Below are 20,218 nucleotides of genomic sequence, written 5' to 3' on the forward strand. Positions count from 1 at the left end.
TTTTGATTTGATTTGTTGTTTTTTTCTGCAGCCCCCTCCCACAATTCAGCCAAAGGATTACAGTGTCACTGAGGGTCACGGTCGTTATAAATAGCCCTGTGGCCTCTCACTTTCCCATCAGAGAGGTTGAATGTCTGCAGGACATGCTCATCATTTGTCTATCCGTGTTCTTTTATTAAATATCACCTCGAACTTTCACGTAGATGCAGAGATCACCTGCCAGTTTCACACTTAAGGTTTTATGACAAAAACCACAAGATAGAAATTAACGAAGCAAATGATTTCAGTCTTGTGAAGCAGGGCTGCTTTTCACGCGAACTTCTTTGTAGGTTAGAGGCATTTATGCTTGGTTTTCCATAGTTTATACGCCTTTGTGTTCAAAGGGAACACATCCAGATCTGAGAGGAAGCTCTTGGAGGTTCTTCTCCTTCTCGCTCTCAAGTCCCTCCATATTTTTTGGCATCGCCTCTGAGTTATAGCAGCCATGTGGGAGTTCCGGTCCATGTCTTTTTGGCGGGCTGTGTTTGCCGAGTTCTACGGCACCATGTTCTTTGTGTTCTTCGGGCTGGGAGCAGCTCTGCGTTGGACCACCGGGCCACACAACGTGCTCCAAGTTGCCTTCTGCTTCGGGCTGGCAGCCGCCACACTCATCCAGTCCATCGGCCACATCAGCGGTGGCCACATCAACCCAGCCGTCACGTTCGCCTACCTGATTGGCTCCCAGATGTCCCTGTTTCGTGCTTTCTTCTACATCTGTGCTCAGTGCTTGGGCGCGCTGGCTGGAGCCGCTGTGCTGTATGGGGTCACGCCAAGCAATATGAGAGGCAATCTGGCCCTGAACACGGTAAGAGGGTGCATTTGAATCAGTGAGTTCATTAGTTCAAATAGTGATACAAACTGATTGATCAATGGTTTAAACCAGAGATGTTTAAAAAAATCATAGTGGACAATAAATGTATTTTGGATCATTTTTTGGCAGTTTTTCCTACAGCGTATGCGTATATATGCTTTCAGCTTCAGCCAGGCATCAGTGTGGGAATGGCCACCACCATAGAGATATTCCTGACTCTGCAACTCGTAGTCTGTGTCTTCGCTGTGACGGACGAGAGGCGAAACGGGCGACTGGGGTCTGCTGCCCTGTCCATTGGTTTCTCAGTGCTTGTGGGTCACCTGCTGGGGGTAAGAGGCCATCATCCACAGGACAGATTCAGTCTTAAAAGCAGTGCTTGTGCATTGGTTTTTGTCTCATGGCTCATATTTTCCAATGCAAAACAGCACTAAAATGTTAACAAAGAGTAAATGCATAAAAAACTTCAGGTGAGATGTACTTGCTTAGCACACGTTATTAAGTAATTAGCTGGGATCGTTCACCTAAAAATGACAATTTTGTCATAATTTACTCCTGTATTTCCTCCTAAACCGTATGCCCTTATTTCTCAAGTGTAACACAAAGACTTGACATGAATCTCATTGCAGATGTATTACACTGGAGCTGGAATGAACCCTGCCAGGTCTTTTGCCCCTGCTGTGCTGTTTAGGAACTTTATTAACCATTGGGTGAGGCACATTTCCATCATATTCGGATGAAGAAACCTTTTAAGTATTGAATCAGTAACGTTACAGTTTTCTGTCTGTTCTGTCTGGTAGGTCTACTGGGTGGGCCCTATGATCGGCGGTGCTATGGGCGCCCTGCTGTACGACTTCATGCTCTTTCCACGCATGCGCGGTCTGTCCGAGCGACTGGCCACGCTCAAGGGCGACCGGCCTCCCGAGGCCGAAGCCCAGCAGGAGACCAGAGAACCGATTGAGCTCAAAACACAAGCCTTATAAACACTGCCAGGAAACTTTGAATCCCTGAAGCATCATATACGTTCGATCATTTCACACACCTCATCTTCACACACCTCCAACATACCAACAAAGTTTGCCATGGGGAGAATCACACACACACTTCCAAAGGCAATCGAGACACTATAACCCCTTCCCAAGGACTAAGAATGAGGGTAAGATGAGGACTTCCTGCTGAGGACTGCGCTCTGTACCTCCAGGTATAGGGAGCGAGATCAGGTGGCTAACGCCGCTCAGGGGCACCTCTGTCGTTTCCAGTCTACTAAGAGTGAACTACGCTAGAAGTGGACTTCTGCATGCTTTCCAGTTTCACAGGGTTTAAATCTCGCACATTCATTTCAGTTTATTTTTTCTTTGATTTTTCAGAGATGTGACACGTGTACAATATTATTAGCATTTTGCAACAGATTTCTTTACATTCTACTTACAGTCGACATTATTCAGTTGTGCTTGGTGTGTGTGTGTGTGTGTGTGTGTGTGCGTTTTCCAGTTTGGCTCTTCCATTTCCACCATTCGCCTTGTGTTTGTATCAATGCAATGTTCTTTTTTCTATCTCCCAAAATGAAGGAAACATTCCTTTAAATCTTGGGTCAGGTGGACGTTCATTCACGACTAAAAGCTTCATAAATCCTTTGGGAATTTGGATCCCTCTTCTAGTCTGTCTCAAGCTGTTGTGTCGTTTAACTGTGGCCTAATCGCCCAGTATGTGTTTCTTTAAAAGAAGCACAGTCACACATAATTCATAATATATACAACTATATAAACACGCAAAACTCAACTAGTCTATTGTTATTCCATAACTTTTACCTGATACAAGCACTTGATCCCCCCCCAACCCCTCAAACATGTCATTTTCAAAACTACTGTTTCAGGCATTTTCAATGAACTTTTTCTGCCATAAATCTGCATGCATCAATTTTCTGTTTAGATTAGTGGGTTTGGCATTATTTTGTGTGTACATAGCTAAACTTAGGCAAAAGCAATGATATTTTGTCTCGGGCAAGAGAATATTTGTGTAATTCATTGTAAAAGAAATTTAAAACCTCCCTAATGAGCAAAATTGGTTCAAACCATCATGGATACAGTGACCGTTCCTGTTTTTCACAGATGGAGAGGGATTTGTTAAGGTAATTTAGTCACCTCTTCCTCATTGGCCTGCGATTAGAGGATTGCTGAGCGACTGAGATGTCTGGATTTGAATGCACAGTAATGTTCTTGTAGCATTTGGATCTGATAGAATGAAAAGGCAATTACTTCACCCGGGTGTTCTGTCACTCTTTTCCTCTCTGCACTCTTTCCACTCTTCTACTAGTGTCTTGTTGTTCAAGATCTGACTGAAGGGAGACCAGAGGGCTCACCATAGGGCTCTGTAAAATCAGTTATCATTTTGTCATCAAAGTCTTGTGTAAAATGTAAAGATGACCTTTTTTGACTGTTGAAGCTAGCTGAGTATAAATAATCATTTCAAGGTAGTAACTGTCTCTTCTTTGGTAATTTAATGAGGGTGGAGTCTGAAATAATGCCACAGTGCTTATTTCATGAACAATTTTTTATTTATTTTTTACTCTCTTTAAATGAACCGTAATCTTCGTTCAACTACTCTTATGAAACATGAGGCAATCATTTATTCTGTAGAAATCCAGAACTATTGAATTATCAGTCAAGAGTCTCGAATGGTATTTTGAATTTATTTTTTTAGATTTTTAACATGGAAATTTGAATATTTCTTTGAAAAAAATCATATATACCTGCTTTACATATTTAGTCACATGTATTAAATGAAAAAAAAATTGCAACTTTGACATTTTTTTAATGACAAATGCATTAAGTGCTTTATGCTCTTCTTTGGCAGGTAACAGGATTTTGATGAAATCTTCAGGATCAATAATCAGACAGGAGTATATCTAGCACAATCATCCGTTAGAGCTACAGAAAGAACATCTGAATAGACAACAGAGACGAAATTGTGTGGTATTTCCCAAAAAGGACTAAATACATACAGACAGTTACAGATGGTACCTTTGAAAAACATCCCATTTGATATTTTCCTAATCAAAGCACTAAGATGAAAGATTTATATTTTACAAGATATAGAACAGTATTGTTTGAATGGCAAAAAAAAAAAAAAATCACAGTTTATGGAAAGGCAAATGTATATTACATTTAAATTTGAAGAAAGTTGATGACTTATAGCACTAAGGACTAAATACAGAAGAGGTGAACACAGAGAACACTGTAGAGTATGTAGAGACAGTATTATGTCTACTTTTTATATGAAAACTTACTGTTATTTTGTCCACACAAGATGTATTTTACATGATTCATACTCATAAATGATGTAATGAGAGGTTTGCGAAATTTAGTTATATATCATATGGTGCGATTAAAGGTGGGGACACATTTAACGACTGTAAGGCCAATTATGAATGTAATTTGATACTTAGGACTGATCATGCCCAAACTCGCCGAGTCAAAGACAGTTGCGTTCAGTCGGTGTTCACAGTCGATGTTTGAAATCTACTCCAGTCGTTGGAAACACTCTATAAGTTGTTTCAGCTAGTCGTTAAGTGTGTCCCCGGCATTAAGGAACAAATGATACAAGACAGAGTTAAGTAAAACTCACAAGTGACTGTGATTTTAGCTTTACTAGCCAAAGCGGACTGTAGAATCATATGAATACTGAATATTGAAAATGCCATTACAAACAACTCATGCAAATAAAACAGCCGAATGAAAAACTGTTTATATGGAAAATGGTACAAAAGTAATAATTGCATATAGTTTAGTAAAACCTATGCCTATGTCTAAAAGAGAACATGTGATGCTATTCGTTTTAGCTTACCTCACCAAATCGGTGTCTGTGCCCTGAACAATCTCATTCAGGACATTGTGAGTAAAATATTGTTAATCTACTCTGGGGACACAACCACACTGAAATATACTAAATATGTTTTTTCTGCATCATCGTCGTCATCAAAAAAAACCTTCTGATTTACAAAAATGTTTGAGTTTAATCTATTTGGTCTGTCAATGGAAAATACAACCACTTGATAGTTTCACTTGTCAGTTACAATGCTGCTTTGAAGAGTATTCAAAAGACCGAAACAGGGAATGACTAAGCAGTTTAGGCACTACAAGCTAACGCGCAAAAGCTCTTTTTGCCAACACTTCATCTGCTTTCTCATAGAAATTATACAAGTTGCTATTAAACATTCCCTATGATTATTGAGTTAAACACACTGGTCCTTTAAACTGCATGTTTAGTGTGTTTTTTTTGTTTGCGGGAGGAAGCGAGTGTGATGCCTAGTTGTTATACAATCCATGCGATAACTACCCCCCGTCCCCCCACCCCCAAAAAGACACTCTACGTCCATTGATTCCTGACTATGAATTTAGGAAAAAAAAAATGCATCGCTACAGATACACTTGTTTTTGTAACAAATGGGTAATGTGAATTGGTCTGGAAGTTCATGGAGCCCCAAGCCATCTGATAGCCCTTCTCCAACAAGAACAGAGTGTACCTCTTAATGATGTACCTCAAAACTGATCCAAAATTCCCTCCAGGGAATCCATGCCCATGGATTCATCTGAGGGAGCTGGTGGCCTGTAATAGAATAGAGAAAGATGAGGACGTTAATAAAGAACAGCTGTGTGATTGATGCCAAGACATTAATGCATTAAGATTACAATTTTGTCATCATTTACTCATGTCGTTCCAAACCTGTATGCATTTCTTAAATACAAGGGATTTGCATATAACATTAATGTGACTGTGACTTACATGGATGACGGGAAGATTGATCCTGGACCAGACACGGGATCTGACATATATGTGGGTGTACAATTACTAGGATGCCTGGGAAGGGCAATAGAATGACAACAGTCAACATTGTTGTTTATTAAAGAAATCAACCATTTAATTCAGCAAGGAGGCATTCAATTGATCAAAAGTGACTTTTAAAAGTTTTCCTTTAACAAATACAATGGTTATATTCATCAAAGAGTCTTGGTTTCACCAAAAAAAGTTTCCAAATCAGCATATTAGAATGACTTCTAAAGGATCATGTGACACTGAAGACTGGAGTAATGATGCTGAAAATTCAGCTTTACCATTACAAGAATAAATGACATTTTACAATTAAAAAACAGTACAGTAAATTATAATAATATTTCTCAATATTAGAGTTTTTACTGTATTTTTGATCAAATAAATCCAGCAATGGTAAGCCTAAGAGACTTCTTAAAAAACCTTTGAACAGTAGTGCATTTTATTTAGTACTGAAAACTATCATTTTTGTGTGTGTGTGCTTAAAGTATTTTGTTGTTAGCTTAGCAATGTGATAAAGATTGTGAGCTCTTTTATGTTAAATATTCCCATTAACAGTGTTTCAAATTGGAGACTGTTTTGGCTAGGATGCCTCCAAAGCTTGTCATTGATGTGTAAGTTTACAACAAAGCATTCTGATCAAAAAATATGATCGACATTTCCATTCCTACATGATCCACGAGCAGACAGACGTGAATGAACTTCCGAAACCAAAGTATAATTACACTTACGGAGAGAAATGACTCGGATTCCTGTGGAGAGAAAAGAGGTATTTTAAACACCACACAATTAAGACTTTTAAAAATAACTATACTATCTGTGGCTGTTTGATTGTTTCATTGAAGATCTGATTGCTCCAATACGCACATGTTTGTTCCATAGCCTGGGACCATAGATTGGTCATAGAAATCCTGCGGGAGGTCAGTCTGAGGTGGTATGCTGGGAGTGGAGGAGCTAAGGTCTCCTCTTATCATGAAAGAAAACATAATTATTATTTTAGTTATTTCCCTGTCCTTATATAGAAGCAGTTCTCTATATATACCCCAAGTTATCGTTGTTAACATAAGAAAATGGCTCTGTGCTCATTAAATTATGCTTCACTTTATAAAATCTTTGAAACGTGATATACATTTACAGCAAAAATTTGACTTACGGGTTGACTACTGTTGTTAGTTTGAATGGCAGGTATCCATCAGGATTAGGGGGGGAAAGCACTGTTTCAGGACACAAGAAAACAGAAGCATAAATATTGGACTGTTTCCGTTATGCACACTTTTTTAAAGAAATATTCAAATATACAGATACATTTTGTGCATTTTCTCTTTTTTGGTGAAACCTTAAAATATAGATATTATCTTTAAAAGATCCTATTACTTGCCTGTAAAGAATTTCTTAAATACTTCGGTCTTTACAAAGTCTGGATACACATAACTGATGCAACTTATATCCCGTATGCGGTCACCAAGGCCAGCTGAGTCCAGATCCTTCTTGGTGAAAGGTTGGATATTCTGGATTTTCCTGCCTCCATCTGAGCAGAAACAACAATGACATACATGTTATTACTTTTAAATGACACAGTTCTTGAACATTTTATCTCAATCCACTCACATTAGTAGGCTACATATTTTACTAACGTAATCATTTTCTGTTGGGAATCATTTTTGTTGACTTAACTAACAGAGCAGTAGATCTGTAGTTCCCAGCATGCTTTGCATGGGACTGCATTAGGCGATTCAATGTTGGAAATTAGTTGGAAATGAATGCGTTTTTCAGTAAAGACAAAAGACTTGGCGGAGAAAGATGAAGACAAGCTTGCAGGGGTGGGTTTAAGCAGACTAAATGATTGGGGAATTCTTGCATATATAACTAGAAAGAAGTCTGACAGAAGATGCAGTACTTTTTGATTAAAAATTCATCTGTAAATCATTTACAATAAGATCTATAACATGCACTTAGAAAATAGATAGGGTGAATTTTCATCTCATGCCAACTTTAAATGATAAAGATATTTTACTGTATTTCTGATCAAATAAATTAAACGTTTGAGCATAAGGGACTTCTTAGTCCCAGTAGTGTATCGTACAGTATAAATATTTGAGACTTACTATCACTGGGACCCACATAGGCAATGGTGATGCCACCCATTTCTGAGTCACTAAAGCGCAAAAGAAAGGTGCCGTTGGGCTTGTTTTGGAGGAGGACATGGAGATGATGTTTTCCAATGAAGCCAAAGATCAATCTGCAGGGGCAATGAGAAGTAGATTTCTATAGTAGTTCTCTTTAGTTATCTAGTCTAGTTCTCATTAAAGTGGTAAACAAACTGAGGAAGTGTAACTGTACCCTTCACTCCAATAGTCTCTCAGGCATTTCTTCGTAAGATCAATCACCCCTTCAAACCACTGCCAGAAGGTGAAGTTTCGACCAGGCAGAACTTCCTGTGTTAAAACAGTCACAGAAATAATTATTCACACCAATTCGCCAGTCAAACCTTCTGTGAATGTTATCTACAATAACATTTTTTTTATTAGGTGCTAGGGTCTCTAGACTTTATTTTGTTTAGAGGTCTCGAGACAGCATGGAAAAATCTTATCCAACATTGTTTCACTATGTAAATGCTGTCAGTGAGCTAATTAAAGCATAACTAAGAAAAATAATCAACTAGTTTGCTGTTAAACAACACATGCTCATAATATTGTGAATCAGTGTACATAAACAAAGTGCAAAATGCAAGTTAGTGGCACCTTGTTGAATTGAGCCCAGGACACCGGTATATTTCCGAAATCTTCAGCAATGTCTGGCTGGTCAAAGATCTTCTGTGCAAGAAAGTGAAGGTTGTATCTGTCCAAGGCCCGCTGCGTCTGCACCTCAGACATGAACTTACTGTTAAGAGCTTCACACATCTGCTTCCAGGGCACACGCTCTGGAATGACGAACGGTATCCTGTTCTGAATTCAGCACAACACAAGGCACATGTTGCCTATTTGTTAAAACATTGAAGAGGGTTGACAACAGGACACCAAAAGAGCTGTTGTGTGGTTGTTCTGTGTTACTCACAGGCTCAGAGAAGGCGCAGTCCCATATGATGGTCGCCATAGCATTGATTTCCTGACTACCATGTACAATTACAACCACAGGAAGAGAGATTGTCTGGAAGAAGAATAAGACAATCAGTTATTACTGTTACCACACATTTTATATACATCAGTCCCTCCAGGATTTCGTCATCACAGAATTGAATGCAAATAAAGCAAACTCTGTCAACTATTGGGTTATTGTAATGAACTTAAGCGTGACCGGTGTCTGAGGCACATGTAACATCACAGCAAGATTCTTTGGCGGACGAGTGCCCATGAGTATAAAAGGGTGCCTGTTTTACATGTCATCAGCCTTTTTTGTCTTCAGGAGCCGTTTTGTTTGTAGCAGGTGATAATCAAAGACAAACTATGGATAAACCAAGCAGCACATGCTTTAAAAAGTGCGTTTCATGACACCTGCGCATACCCACGATCTTTGCGTTGTTTGCTTGGGAACAGAGCATGTGCTTCTAGCACTTGAGGCATGCGTTCACAGTAAAGAAGTGCCTTCTTCTCGAGAGATGAGGAACAACCATATGCACTTCACGGTTCGGGTCCTGCTTGTTGCTGACTTAAATAGTGGGGATCACAGGTCAAAGAATTTCGCTTTCTCAGTCCTCGTTTGCCAGCTTGAGTGATCTGCTGGATCAGGAAGCCCATTCTATCTTTCGATCTAGCAGAGAGCATGTTGCTGGTGCCATCTAGCTCTGAGGAAATAGGTGTAGCTAGAGGGGATGTAGAGAGTGCCCTCTCCTTCCGTGAGGCCCGCATACAGGGAATTGCTGGATGTACTGGCCAGGGCCAGGTTGAAGCTTGGTCGTGTGAGAAACAGAAGAAAGTGATTTGGGCTAGACTTGATAAGCGATTCCTGGTGGGCCATGTTTGTCCCACGAGCCTGCTGTTTCTTCCAGATCTGCACACTGAGGTGGAGAGATCATAGAAGAGGCCATATTCAGCCTGTATTTCTCCTTTTCCACATTTAAATGATTTGAATACGGAGGGTTAATTGCAGGGTGAGGCATCTTCGTTAAAATCTCCAGTCCTTCAACAAAACAACCCAGTGGTGGCTTTACTACAACAACCAAGCTGATGAGTTGCACTGAGCGCTGGCTTTTTGCATCCTCGTCAGGAGAGAGCAGTTCTCAATGCCGCCGAATTGGTGCATATCTTCGGTAAAATGGTTTGTTTACATTTTCTTTCCTTTATAAAGTCTTTACTGTAAATCATTTTATCTAATGCAACGCAACATACAGGGATGAGATGTCAGTCAGTCAAATGCGTCAGTCAGTCAGCATTGGTCGTCTCGCATGATAAATACACATTTTTCCTTGAATAAATAAACTGATTTTTATTCGTCATAATCTAATTCGGTTGGATGTTAAAATTGCTTATAAATACATGTTCACCTTTTGATTATTACTGTTGCCTGTGTTGTTACTCTAGTAATTCTGTGTGATTTTAATTTTCAATGTACTGTATTTTGGGTTCATCTTTAGCCAGCAATATAGTCAACAGTGCTGGGTTGCCAAATAACCAAAATTGGGTTGTTTTTTACGCAGCATTTTTTGGAGTGCAGATTTATATCAGTATATTTTGTTTAAAAAAATGTAAAATTAATCACTCTCTGAGGGCAGTAAAACTTTATGATGGATACTAACACGCTCATGTATTTAGCGAGGTGTTAGAGAGTGGTCGCTTGTCTGAGGACATCCTGCGCCCTCACCTGCTAGATCTAGGGGTTGATGCTGAGTGTATGAAGTTATGTGGGCAATGAAGAGTCCCTCTGACAGTGGGGTCTTTAAGTGGGGCCTTAAAGGGGAAATGAAGCAGTCAATCAAGTTTACATGATTTACAAGATGGATTTCCACTATAATCAACAATTATATAAGAAACATGACAAATGTAAACATATAAAAGAAAAAAAAGAAAAACCGTTACATCTTTTGCTGCCAGGGCGCTGCCATTGTGTGCAGTATTCTAAAGTGTGACGTCACGGGGTTGGTTGGCTTTAATAAACCTGGCTGAATGTATTAATATCACGACGTCAAACTGTCTACACCACGGAGTTTTGACCGCGAACAACTAACGTAAGGTACAGTCATTATTAGCTAACAGCTGTAAGCATGAACTAGCTAACACTAACTTAGTGTTTAGCTAACTTTAGTGGAGTTTATTAGTACCAGACAAAAAGACGACGTCTAACGTTAACGTTATGTTAACAAACTGCACATGGAAACATTGTTCGCGATGTCTGCCATCATATTCATGTCTCTTGTCAACAACACCATGTAAGTTAGCATGTATTAATATATGCATTTGAGCCGATACGGCGTGGGAACCGAGCAGTGGTAAGTTACGTTGTTATGTCGAACAGCCGGTGGTGGTTTTGGGCGAAGAGCGGGTTGGTAAGTTGCAACGCGTGTGGCTGTTGTAATGCGATGCCCACCGTGTCAGAGTCCATCTGCTGTATATAACATACGTTAGACTTCATTAGTTGTTCGCGGTCAAAACTCCGTGGTGTAGACAGTTTGACGTCGTGATATTAATACATTCAGCCAGGTTTATTAAAGCTAACCAACCGCGTGACGTCACACTTTAGAATACTGCACACAATGGCAGCGCCCTGGCAGCAAAAGATATAACAGTTTTTCTTTTTTTTCTTTTATATGTTTACATTTGTCATGTTTCTTATATAATTGTTGATTAAAGAGGAAATCCATCTTGTAAATCATGTAAACTTGATTGACTGCTTCATTTCCCCTTTAAGTGCCCCCCATTATAGCCCTGCTCTTGGGCTTCTGGCTGAGGCCTGGCCCGCAAGGTAGGGAGGAAGGTGTAGTTCCCTTGCTATGAAGCAAAGCAGCTTGGGGTTTTTTCACTAACGCCTGACAATTTGGGCTTGGGAGTAGTGCTACTATATAACTTTTGCAGGTCACATAGGATGTGCCCTGGGGGTGACACGCTTTTGACTCCAAGCTAAGCTCCGTAGAGTAATTTAGTGCTATGTCCAATAGGTTTGTGCATACTCAAAACTTAGTGAGACAAGCACTAAAATAAATAAAACTAAAACTGAAATAAAAATAAATAAAAAAAATTAGAAAAATAAAAATTTTATAACATAAAAATAAAAACAAGAAAATTACTCAAACTTTAACTAAAATTAAAATGAAAATGGAAAATATAAAAATAAAAACTAATTCAAAATATAAATAAACACTATATATCTGAATGATACTAAAATAACACTGATTTGAGCCAGCTTCCATTTTTATCTTATTTCAACGATTTTAACGATTTCATAAGCTAGTGTGCTAATATACAAGCTAGTGTCTAACACAATTCTGCATTTTTTCAGCGAAGCAGAATCATGAGTATTTCTATGTATGAACTCGAGGTTCATTTGGGGTGCGGACTGGATCGATTCCATTCCTAGAGCTTTTGAACAAATCTTTGGGGTGCGGACTGATTGGGCAGTTGACCCGCGGTTACCACGTGAGTCAGTCCTAAAGCTCATCGTGTCTTGTCTTGCCTTGCCTGCCTTGCCTATGTTGGAGTTATCATTGCCTTGTGCATAGGAGACATGAACCACAATTTCAGTAATTATGCACAAAAATATTTGGTAACACTTTACAAGGTTTCATAAGTTTCAACTTGTTAACTACATCAATTAACATGAAGTTATATTTAACTGCACGTCTACAGCATTTACTAATCTTTGTTAATGTTAATTTCAACATTTACTAATACATTAATTAAATCAAAAGTTGTATTTGTTTACATTAGTTAATGCACTGTGAAGTAACGAACAAACAACGAACAGCTGGATTTTTACATTAACATTAACAAACATTAACAAATATGGTAACAAATGTATTGCTCGTGGCTAGTTCATGTTAGTTAATATATAAACTAATGTTACAAATGAAACCTTATTTAAAAGTGTTACCAAATATTTTACAGGTAATTATACTCTTATTGTCACTAACACTAATTACATAAGTACATCATGATTATTGGTGGGTTTATACTGCAAAACACACTCAGACTATATTATATATATATATATATATATATATATATATATATATATATATATATATATATATATATATATATATATATTATATATATATATATATATATATATATATATATATATATATATATATATATATATATATATTATATATATATATATATATATATATACATACACATACACACACACACACACACACACATACAGTCAACCCAAAATTTATTCAGACACCTTCAACATTTCTCACATTATCAGTTTATTCGCTATAGTTTAGAAAATGGTAATAAAATATGACAAGAACAAAGAGTTATCAAATCAGTTGATATTTCACTGGTTTTGGCAATCCTTCTGTTACACTGTCTCACAAATGAATAAGGTTGAATTGCTGTCAGCTGTTAAATATAAGTACACAATTAGATAATATTAATTTAGGTTGACCAATTACCAAGCAATGCTTAATTTTGTTCAGTCTGTGGTGTAAAAATGTCGCATTAGCAATTATTAAAGAAACAACACTTAAGCAAAACATGGTCAGGTCAAAGTGTCTGAATAATCTTTGTTCCCAAATTTGTATAAATTTTACTGGTAGTCCACAGTATGAAGAATCTTTGAGTATAATGTCACAGTTTACTTTATTTTGCTATCCTCACTTACATAAATGACCTATAGTGTCCTGCACCCACTAGTAAAAAAATATCAAACATTATATCTGGTGTCTGATTTATTTTTGGTTTAACTGTATAACATATAATGATATATTATATAAATCAGTAAAAGAAGAGGGGCAACCACCTGAATGGCATAAGGGCTCTCACAGCCTGTGATGGTTATTTCGGTGTTGAACAACAAAGCAAACTTTTCCTCCGTCACTGATTCAGAGCCTTTCCTGTCAGCTCGTTTGATCTTCTTTATGGACTGAAGAGGAGAATACATGTCTTATTAGAGTGATTTTTCTCAAAAACATTACCTTTACATGACAATATCGATATGACGACATGATAAAGCAAAAAAATAACACTCTCAATGAGCTGTTTGTGACAGAACAGGGCAAATCCATCTATTTTTCACTATCACCCACCATGTTTCTAAAGGTAGCACATGTGCTCTTGCTGGCGGTGTTGTGTTCTAAGATAGCCGTGTAGTTGAGAAGATCACCAACATTTTCACTAAGTGGAGAAAAACAGACAGCAAATGATTATAAAACATTTGCATATTTTATATGTGTATAGTAGACCTCTAAAATATTGTATCGCCTCTGAATGGTTAACAGCTCAACTGAAACCCTGAATCTGTTCGCTTATCTTGTTGTGCTTCCACTTCCTCTTTAAGTCTGAGAACAGCAACAAAGCCTGTCAAATGTATGAAATGTATGACAGCTTGTATGGGCAGATTTCAACAATTGGCAAAGGCACAAAAGTAACATTACGACACAATTACACGCAAGTTATAGATCAAAGATGATCCTGCGCATGCAGTAACAGCACATGCAACATGCTTCAGCATCATATTTTCTGTTCAGTATTGTTTCTTTGGTATAGAGATGGGCATAAATACATGAAATGTATTTTTTTTTTTAAATACAAAACACATCAGTTGAAATGGATCAAAATAAAATACCAAATACTGTGTGGAATTTTTATTTATTTAAATACAAATACAGTGTTTAGTATTTAATGCACAAAATACATGTGAAATTGGCCATTTAGTTTAGCATCACTATTAGGCTGAAATCTTTCTGGACCTATTCTGAATTTTCGTGTAACAACTTAAAAACCTGTGTCTTAATTTCACCTACCTCTACCAACAAATTTTCAAAAAGACTGGGTTTGAGGCATCTGTGTGCCATTTCTATACCGATTGACCAGGTTACACTGCAGTCTATTTATTACTTGTGGTGAACACTACTTAGGCCCTGTCCAAAATGAAAGCTTAACCCCTTATGAACTTCCTCTGAGTCCACACTTTTGTGACTTAATACTGCTTTAGCCCTGTCCCAAATGGCACACATAATGTACACTTGAGGTCTTGTTCATTAAGTCCACAAGATCGTAGGGTGTCCCATTTGTCATTTTAGGTTTCAGAAGGGTACTCGCAAGCGGCCCCTCAATGTGAACTTTTTCCGAGCCTGCACTGAAGTGGGCTCCGCAGCAGACTACCTCACAGTCAAAGTGGCGTTACGTCACGAAAGTGTGGAACGGAGGAAGATGGCGAGGGCTTAGGGCTCCATTTGGGACAGGGCCTTTGACTGTCGGGTAGAAATTTGCTGTGATTGTAAGTTCATTGTAAGTCCACTAGACTGCAAGTGCACATGAAGTGCTCTTTTGCATTGCCACTGTTCTTTTATTCCTTCATGTTAACTGAAGACAAATCTGAATGATGTTAAGTTTTAACCTTACATCCAACAAGTAGAATCGACCATGACATCCTCACCAAATCTTACAGGAAATCAGCATCCTAATGAAGAGGTTGACTGGCACAAAGTATTTTATGTATTTTCAAAATACAAAAATACTAAGCTTAAATATGTTTAAATACAAATTACATTTGATTCTTTTCAAAGGCTTTAAAATACGAAATAATATTTTAATACATGTATCTGAAATACTGCCCATCCCTATATACATATATACATTTATTCTCAGAAGTCGTCACCAGATAAATTAAATTTTGCATGAGTTTTAAAGGTCCCGTTCTTCGTGATACCATGTTTCAAACTTTAGTTAGTGTGTAATGTTGTTGTTAGAGTATAAATAATATCTGTAAAATTATAAAGCTCAAAGTTCAATGCCAAGCGAGATATTTTATTTAACAGAAGTTGACTACATCGAACGGCTGGATTGGACTACATCCCTCTACTTCCTTCTTTAATGATGTCATTAAAACCGTGTTTTGACTAACCTCCGCCCACAGGAATACAGGCGTATTGATGGCGAAATGTCAACAGAAGTGGTTGATGTTTATCTATAATCGGATACCGCAAAAGTTTAATTCGAAGTTGTTAGTTTGCTCTGTCCATTTCACCACGGACTGTTTTTCTAACCTGGGATAATATCAAGCAGGCTTCTCTCAGCGTTTCATACTGACGAAGGGGACAATTTCAACTATATTCCAGCAAGCGGTAAGTAGTGATTTACTATGGAAGTAGTGATCAACTTCACATCGTTCTCTTAGTAGGATGAAAATAATCTTACTTAAACTGTGATTAATATACAGAAAGCGATCAAAGAACAATCCCTTTCCAAAACGTATAATAGCTGTAATAGTAAAAGTTTTCCAGATAGTTCCACATGTAATGCCAGATATTTCATATGCAAGCATGTCAGCCAATCACAGCAGAGGGCGTTTATGCTGAAGTCTCACAGCAGACACGCCCCTTCAAACCGAGTGTTCAAATCAAAGGATGAAATCAGGCTAGGAAATATGCCTTTTATTTCTAAATTATAACAATTTTTGATCTAAAAAACATACTAACATTATAAGGGCACCCCAGGAAACATTATAAAATAATAAAATAATCCATGGAATGGGACCTTTAAAATTGCAAAATAGGAGAAAAATACTGTGCGATCTTAATTTAGTTAGTATCAGTGAATAACAAGTCTATAAAGCTGTCTACCGTATATATATAAATATCTTTCAAAATAATACGGTAACACTAAACAATAAGCCTCGATTCTTTAGTTTATGCATAAGGCATCATGAACTAACAATGAACAATACTTTTACAGCATCAATTAATTCAGGTAAATGTTATTTTAGAAATACACTATTGTACATTGTTATTCATGTTCATTCATAAAATAATGCATTCATTTAAACATCTTGAAATGTTTAAAATGTATTAGTATACACTACCGTTCAATAGTCTTGGGTCTATAAGATTTTTTTAAATGTTTTTGAAAGAAGTCTCTTAGGCTCACCAAGGCTGCATTTATTTGATCAACAATACAATAATATTGTTAAAATATATTTTAAAATATAATTTATTCCTGTGAAGGCAAAGCTGAATTTTTAAGCCATTACTTGATGCCATTACAATGATTCTTCAGAAATAATACTAATATGCTGATTTGCTGCTCAAGAAACATTTTTTATTATCAATGTTGAAAACAGCCGTGCTGCTTGACATTTTTGTGGAAACCCATGATACATTTTTTTCAGGATTTGTTTATGAATGAAAAATAAATAAAAAACAGCATTTATATGAAAAGTAAATCTTTTGTAACATTATAAATGTCTTTACTGATCAATTGAATGCATCCTAGCTGAATACGGTAGTTGATGTAAAAATTGTACATATATTTAAAACATTTTAATTTATTTATATTAATAAATGCTGAAAAATTATTGCTCATCGTTGGTTCAATGTATTTAGCAAAACCAAATTTTGCTACCTTACTGAACCATACTGTAAAGTGTTATCCTTAATATAATTATTGCTATCAATTTATTGGCTTAATTTAGTACAGTTAATTATAAAAAATTATGCAATAAAATACAGTAATAAAGCAAAATAACTTTTTATTTTAAACAAAAAAATGAACTTAAAACAATAAAATATATTTTTTTCTGTATTTGTGATTCTTAATAGATACTTGTGTTGTGTGTGTGTGTGTGTGTATTTAAATAAGACAGCATACTTACTTGGGTACAATACTTTGTTGTCCTAGGTTTCTTGCTTGCGCCTCAGTAATAATCTGCGCTTTCAATACGACGGGTTTTCCAGGGGCCATCTTCTCTCCCAGCAGATAGCGTACAGTGGCGGAAAACTTGGATTGGGTTTTGATGACCTGGGGAGGTTGCTTGTCTACTACCAATGAACTGAGTTGCCAAGACAAAGAAAGTACAATATCAAAGGCTAGAAGAAAAAGCACTCACATTTTCACAAGATTGCATAATCATCTGTTGTGATTGCATGATGAGTAACTACACTGCAATCTCATCTTTCTCAGAACTGAAAGAGGCCTGAATACTTCTGTACGAGAGTCTGGAGCAGAAGTTCCAGGCTTTCCTGCAACGTGTGTAACTGTTCAGCCTCTCCGTGGTCCCTCTTCATCAACATGAGCTCCTGCCTCAGATTACTATTCACCCCAAGCAACTGCTCACACCTGCAACAGAAAAGGTAGTAAATAGAAAGTGGAAGACACAGAAACAGAAGGCCATCAGGTTGCAAGACATGCATGACAACAAAACAAGGCGGAGTGAAACAAATATGATCCAGAGTACATTAAATATGGGTGCACTTGCTGCAAGGATTCTGTAATGAAACTCTAGAAGGCGCAGGCTAATAGGTCCTTAACTCAAATGCTTGCAATCATAACATTCTCTATAGGGCACAGCTGATTGGTTCCAATGAGCTTGCATGCTCATTTGCCTCAGCAGTACAACACGCTTTCAGAAATCCAATGAAATTCAAAATCTAAAATAAGTGAACGGTCTTTCTTATGCTATATCAATATGCGTTTTGCGTGGTCTGCTTTGTCCATTCCTTATGAAGTAACCATACACGAGGTTTAACATCATGTTTCATGTTTCATGGTCCATTAGCATGTCAAAACTCAAGTTTAGCGTTTTCTCATTGCTAAGAAAGATTCTCTAGCGAAATGAGAGGATAATATATCTAATGTCAGATGAAACAATTTCAGTATGCTGCATTTAAAGTTGAAACAACGCATGGAGGCCATGTCAGCCGTGTGTAAAGACAGTGTACTCGATTATTTATGAATGGGAGAAAGTGCAACAAGCAATATGGCGGGATAGTCCCGACTTCTAATAAAAGAGCCAATCGCCGATCAGTCATGTCATTATGTCACTGCAGCTGCCGTTAGAAGCTGGTTGCTATAGAAACAAATGAGAGTCTATTTGTTGTACTATTTGCTTAGGTGGTTGTGGGGGGTTTCTTCTCTGCAACGTGATATCATTCATAAAGCCACACATGAATGAGTTCTTATCAGATATGTTTGTGTCTTTTTGGATCAGGCACACATACTGTGGGGAAAATAATTATTCGATCCCCTGCTGATTTTGTAAGTTTGCCCACTTACAAAGAAATGAAGGGTCTATAATTGTTATGGTAGGTTTATTTTAACGGATATTTTAACGGATAGAATTGATTAGCATTTGATCGAGTGATCAATCCCCAAGCAACCAGCAAGAATTCTGCCTCCCATAGATTGGTTATGTGCCCATGTGGAACACAGATTAGCTGTGTCACTTTAAGAAAGTACTCCTAATGTCCTAATGTCAGTGGACACCTGTCCACAGAATCTGTATCTTCCATTCCAACCTCTCCACCACCATGGGCAATACCAAAGACCAAATGTCAGGGACCAGACTGTAGACCTGCACAAGTGCGGAATGGCCTACAAGACCATCGGCAAGAAGCTTGGTAAGAAGGAGACTTTTGTTGGTGTGATTATTCAGAAATGGAGGAAATACAAAATGAAAAAAATCAATCACCCTGTTTTTAGCTCCATGCAAGATCTCATGGAGTAAAGGGTAAAGATAATCATGAGAAAGGTGCGGGATCAGCCCAGAACTACACAGGAGGAGCTTGTTAATGATCTCAAGGCAGTTGGAACCACAGTCATCAAGCAAACCATTGGTAACACACTAACGCCGCAATGGACTGAAATCCTGCAGTGCCCGCAAGGTCCCCCTGTCTGAAGTTTACCAATAAACATCTAATGATTCAGGGGCCGGTTTCACAAAGCTATTTTAGACCGGTCTATAGTGTTAGACAAGTCTAAAATTTGCTCATAGACTAGTCTAATGCAAGTTAGACCGTTTCACAAAAATAAAGACTGACTTAATTTAGACCAAAAAAATTAGACACCTTACCCCCAGGCTAACTTAGGTCTAAGACTCTATGTTACCTTGGCAACCAGCAGTAACAATCAGTTACATTACAAACTGCCAAAAGAAAAGGGAAAATGGCTAATCATTTAAACATTTCTTCTTGTTACTAACGTTACATTCCCAAGTAAAATGTCCTTGTAATTGTTAGGGCCGTTACATAGTCAACGCGAGCAACGATCGACGCGCTCCCTTTCATACGCAAGCGTCACGGGCGATGCGTGAAATGCAATACACCGTGACTGCTCAAACAGGGGGTAACGTTAGTAGAGTCATAGTGGAGTCATAGCTCTGAATGGCCGCCTATTTCGCTTCAAACGCTCGCTTTATACGCGCGTCCTATTCGCCTTGGACGCACAAATGGATTAAAAATGTTCAAGAGTCGAACTAGACGCGAATTTGACGCTCTATTCGCGTTTGGTGTGAACGCAGCATAATAACAGGCTGCGATGTCAAGATTGCAATGCTGGAGTGTGTGTGTCAGAGAGAGAGAGAGGCACGGGCGCGATCTAACAGTGGAAACATAAAAACATACTCCGTCATTTATACTCCTCCAACAAACATATTTTCCGCTGG

The 20,218-nt window shown here is 37.8% G+C and overlaps 2 protein-coding genes across 2 annotated transcripts in view; one reads left to right on the top strand and one right to left on the bottom strand.

Annotated features, from left to right (window-relative positions):
• Window positions 1-484: 484 nt before the first annotated feature.
• Window positions 485-2,007, top strand: mipa (major intrinsic protein of lens fiber a; the record flags this gene model as incomplete). Its single annotated transcript, XM_081387417.1, has 4 exons — window positions 485-844; window positions 1,015-1,179; window positions 1,477-1,557; window positions 1,648-2,007. The coding sequence occupies 4 exons, from the start codon at window positions 485-487 to the stop codon at window positions 1,828-1,830; spliced, it is 789 nt and encodes a 262-aa protein (XP_081243543.1). The 3' UTR covers window positions 1,831-2,007.
• Window positions 2,008-3,381: 1,374 nt separating this feature from the next.
• Window positions 3,382-20,218, bottom strand: part of stat6 (signal transducer and activator of transcription 6, interleukin-4 induced) — a 39,061-nt gene continuing 22,224 nt past the window's right edge. Inside the window, exons 8-21 of the mRNA XM_081387558.1 lie at window positions 17,761-17,895; window positions 17,432-17,608; window positions 13,866-13,953; window positions 13,580-13,702; window positions 8,729-8,821; window positions 8,416-8,619; window positions 8,015-8,109; window positions 7,780-7,913; window positions 7,053-7,202; window positions 6,828-6,888; window positions 6,542-6,640; window positions 6,406-6,426; window positions 5,630-5,704; window positions 3,382-5,452 (exon numbers count right to left, since the gene is read on the bottom strand). Of these exons, the coding sequence (XP_081243684.1) occupies window positions 5,386-5,452; window positions 5,630-5,704; window positions 6,406-6,426; window positions 6,542-6,640; window positions 6,828-6,888; window positions 7,053-7,202; window positions 7,780-7,913; window positions 8,015-8,109; window positions 8,416-8,619; window positions 8,729-8,821; window positions 13,580-13,702; window positions 13,866-13,953; window positions 17,432-17,608; window positions 17,761-17,895 (1,522 nt within the window). The 3' untranslated portion in view covers window positions 3,382-5,385. The remainder of the gene's footprint in view (window positions 5,453-5,629; window positions 5,705-6,405; window positions 6,427-6,541; window positions 6,641-6,827; window positions 6,889-7,052; window positions 7,203-7,779; window positions 7,914-8,014; window positions 8,110-8,415; window positions 8,620-8,728; window positions 8,822-13,579; window positions 13,703-13,865; window positions 13,954-17,431; window positions 17,609-17,760; window positions 17,896-20,218) is intronic.

The sequence above is a fragment of the Scardinius erythrophthalmus genome, assembly GCF_964197995.2.
Source record: "Scardinius erythrophthalmus genome assembly, chromosome: 15".
Taxonomy (NCBI): domain Eukaryota; kingdom Metazoa; phylum Chordata; class Actinopteri; order Cypriniformes; family Leuciscidae; genus Scardinius; species Scardinius erythrophthalmus.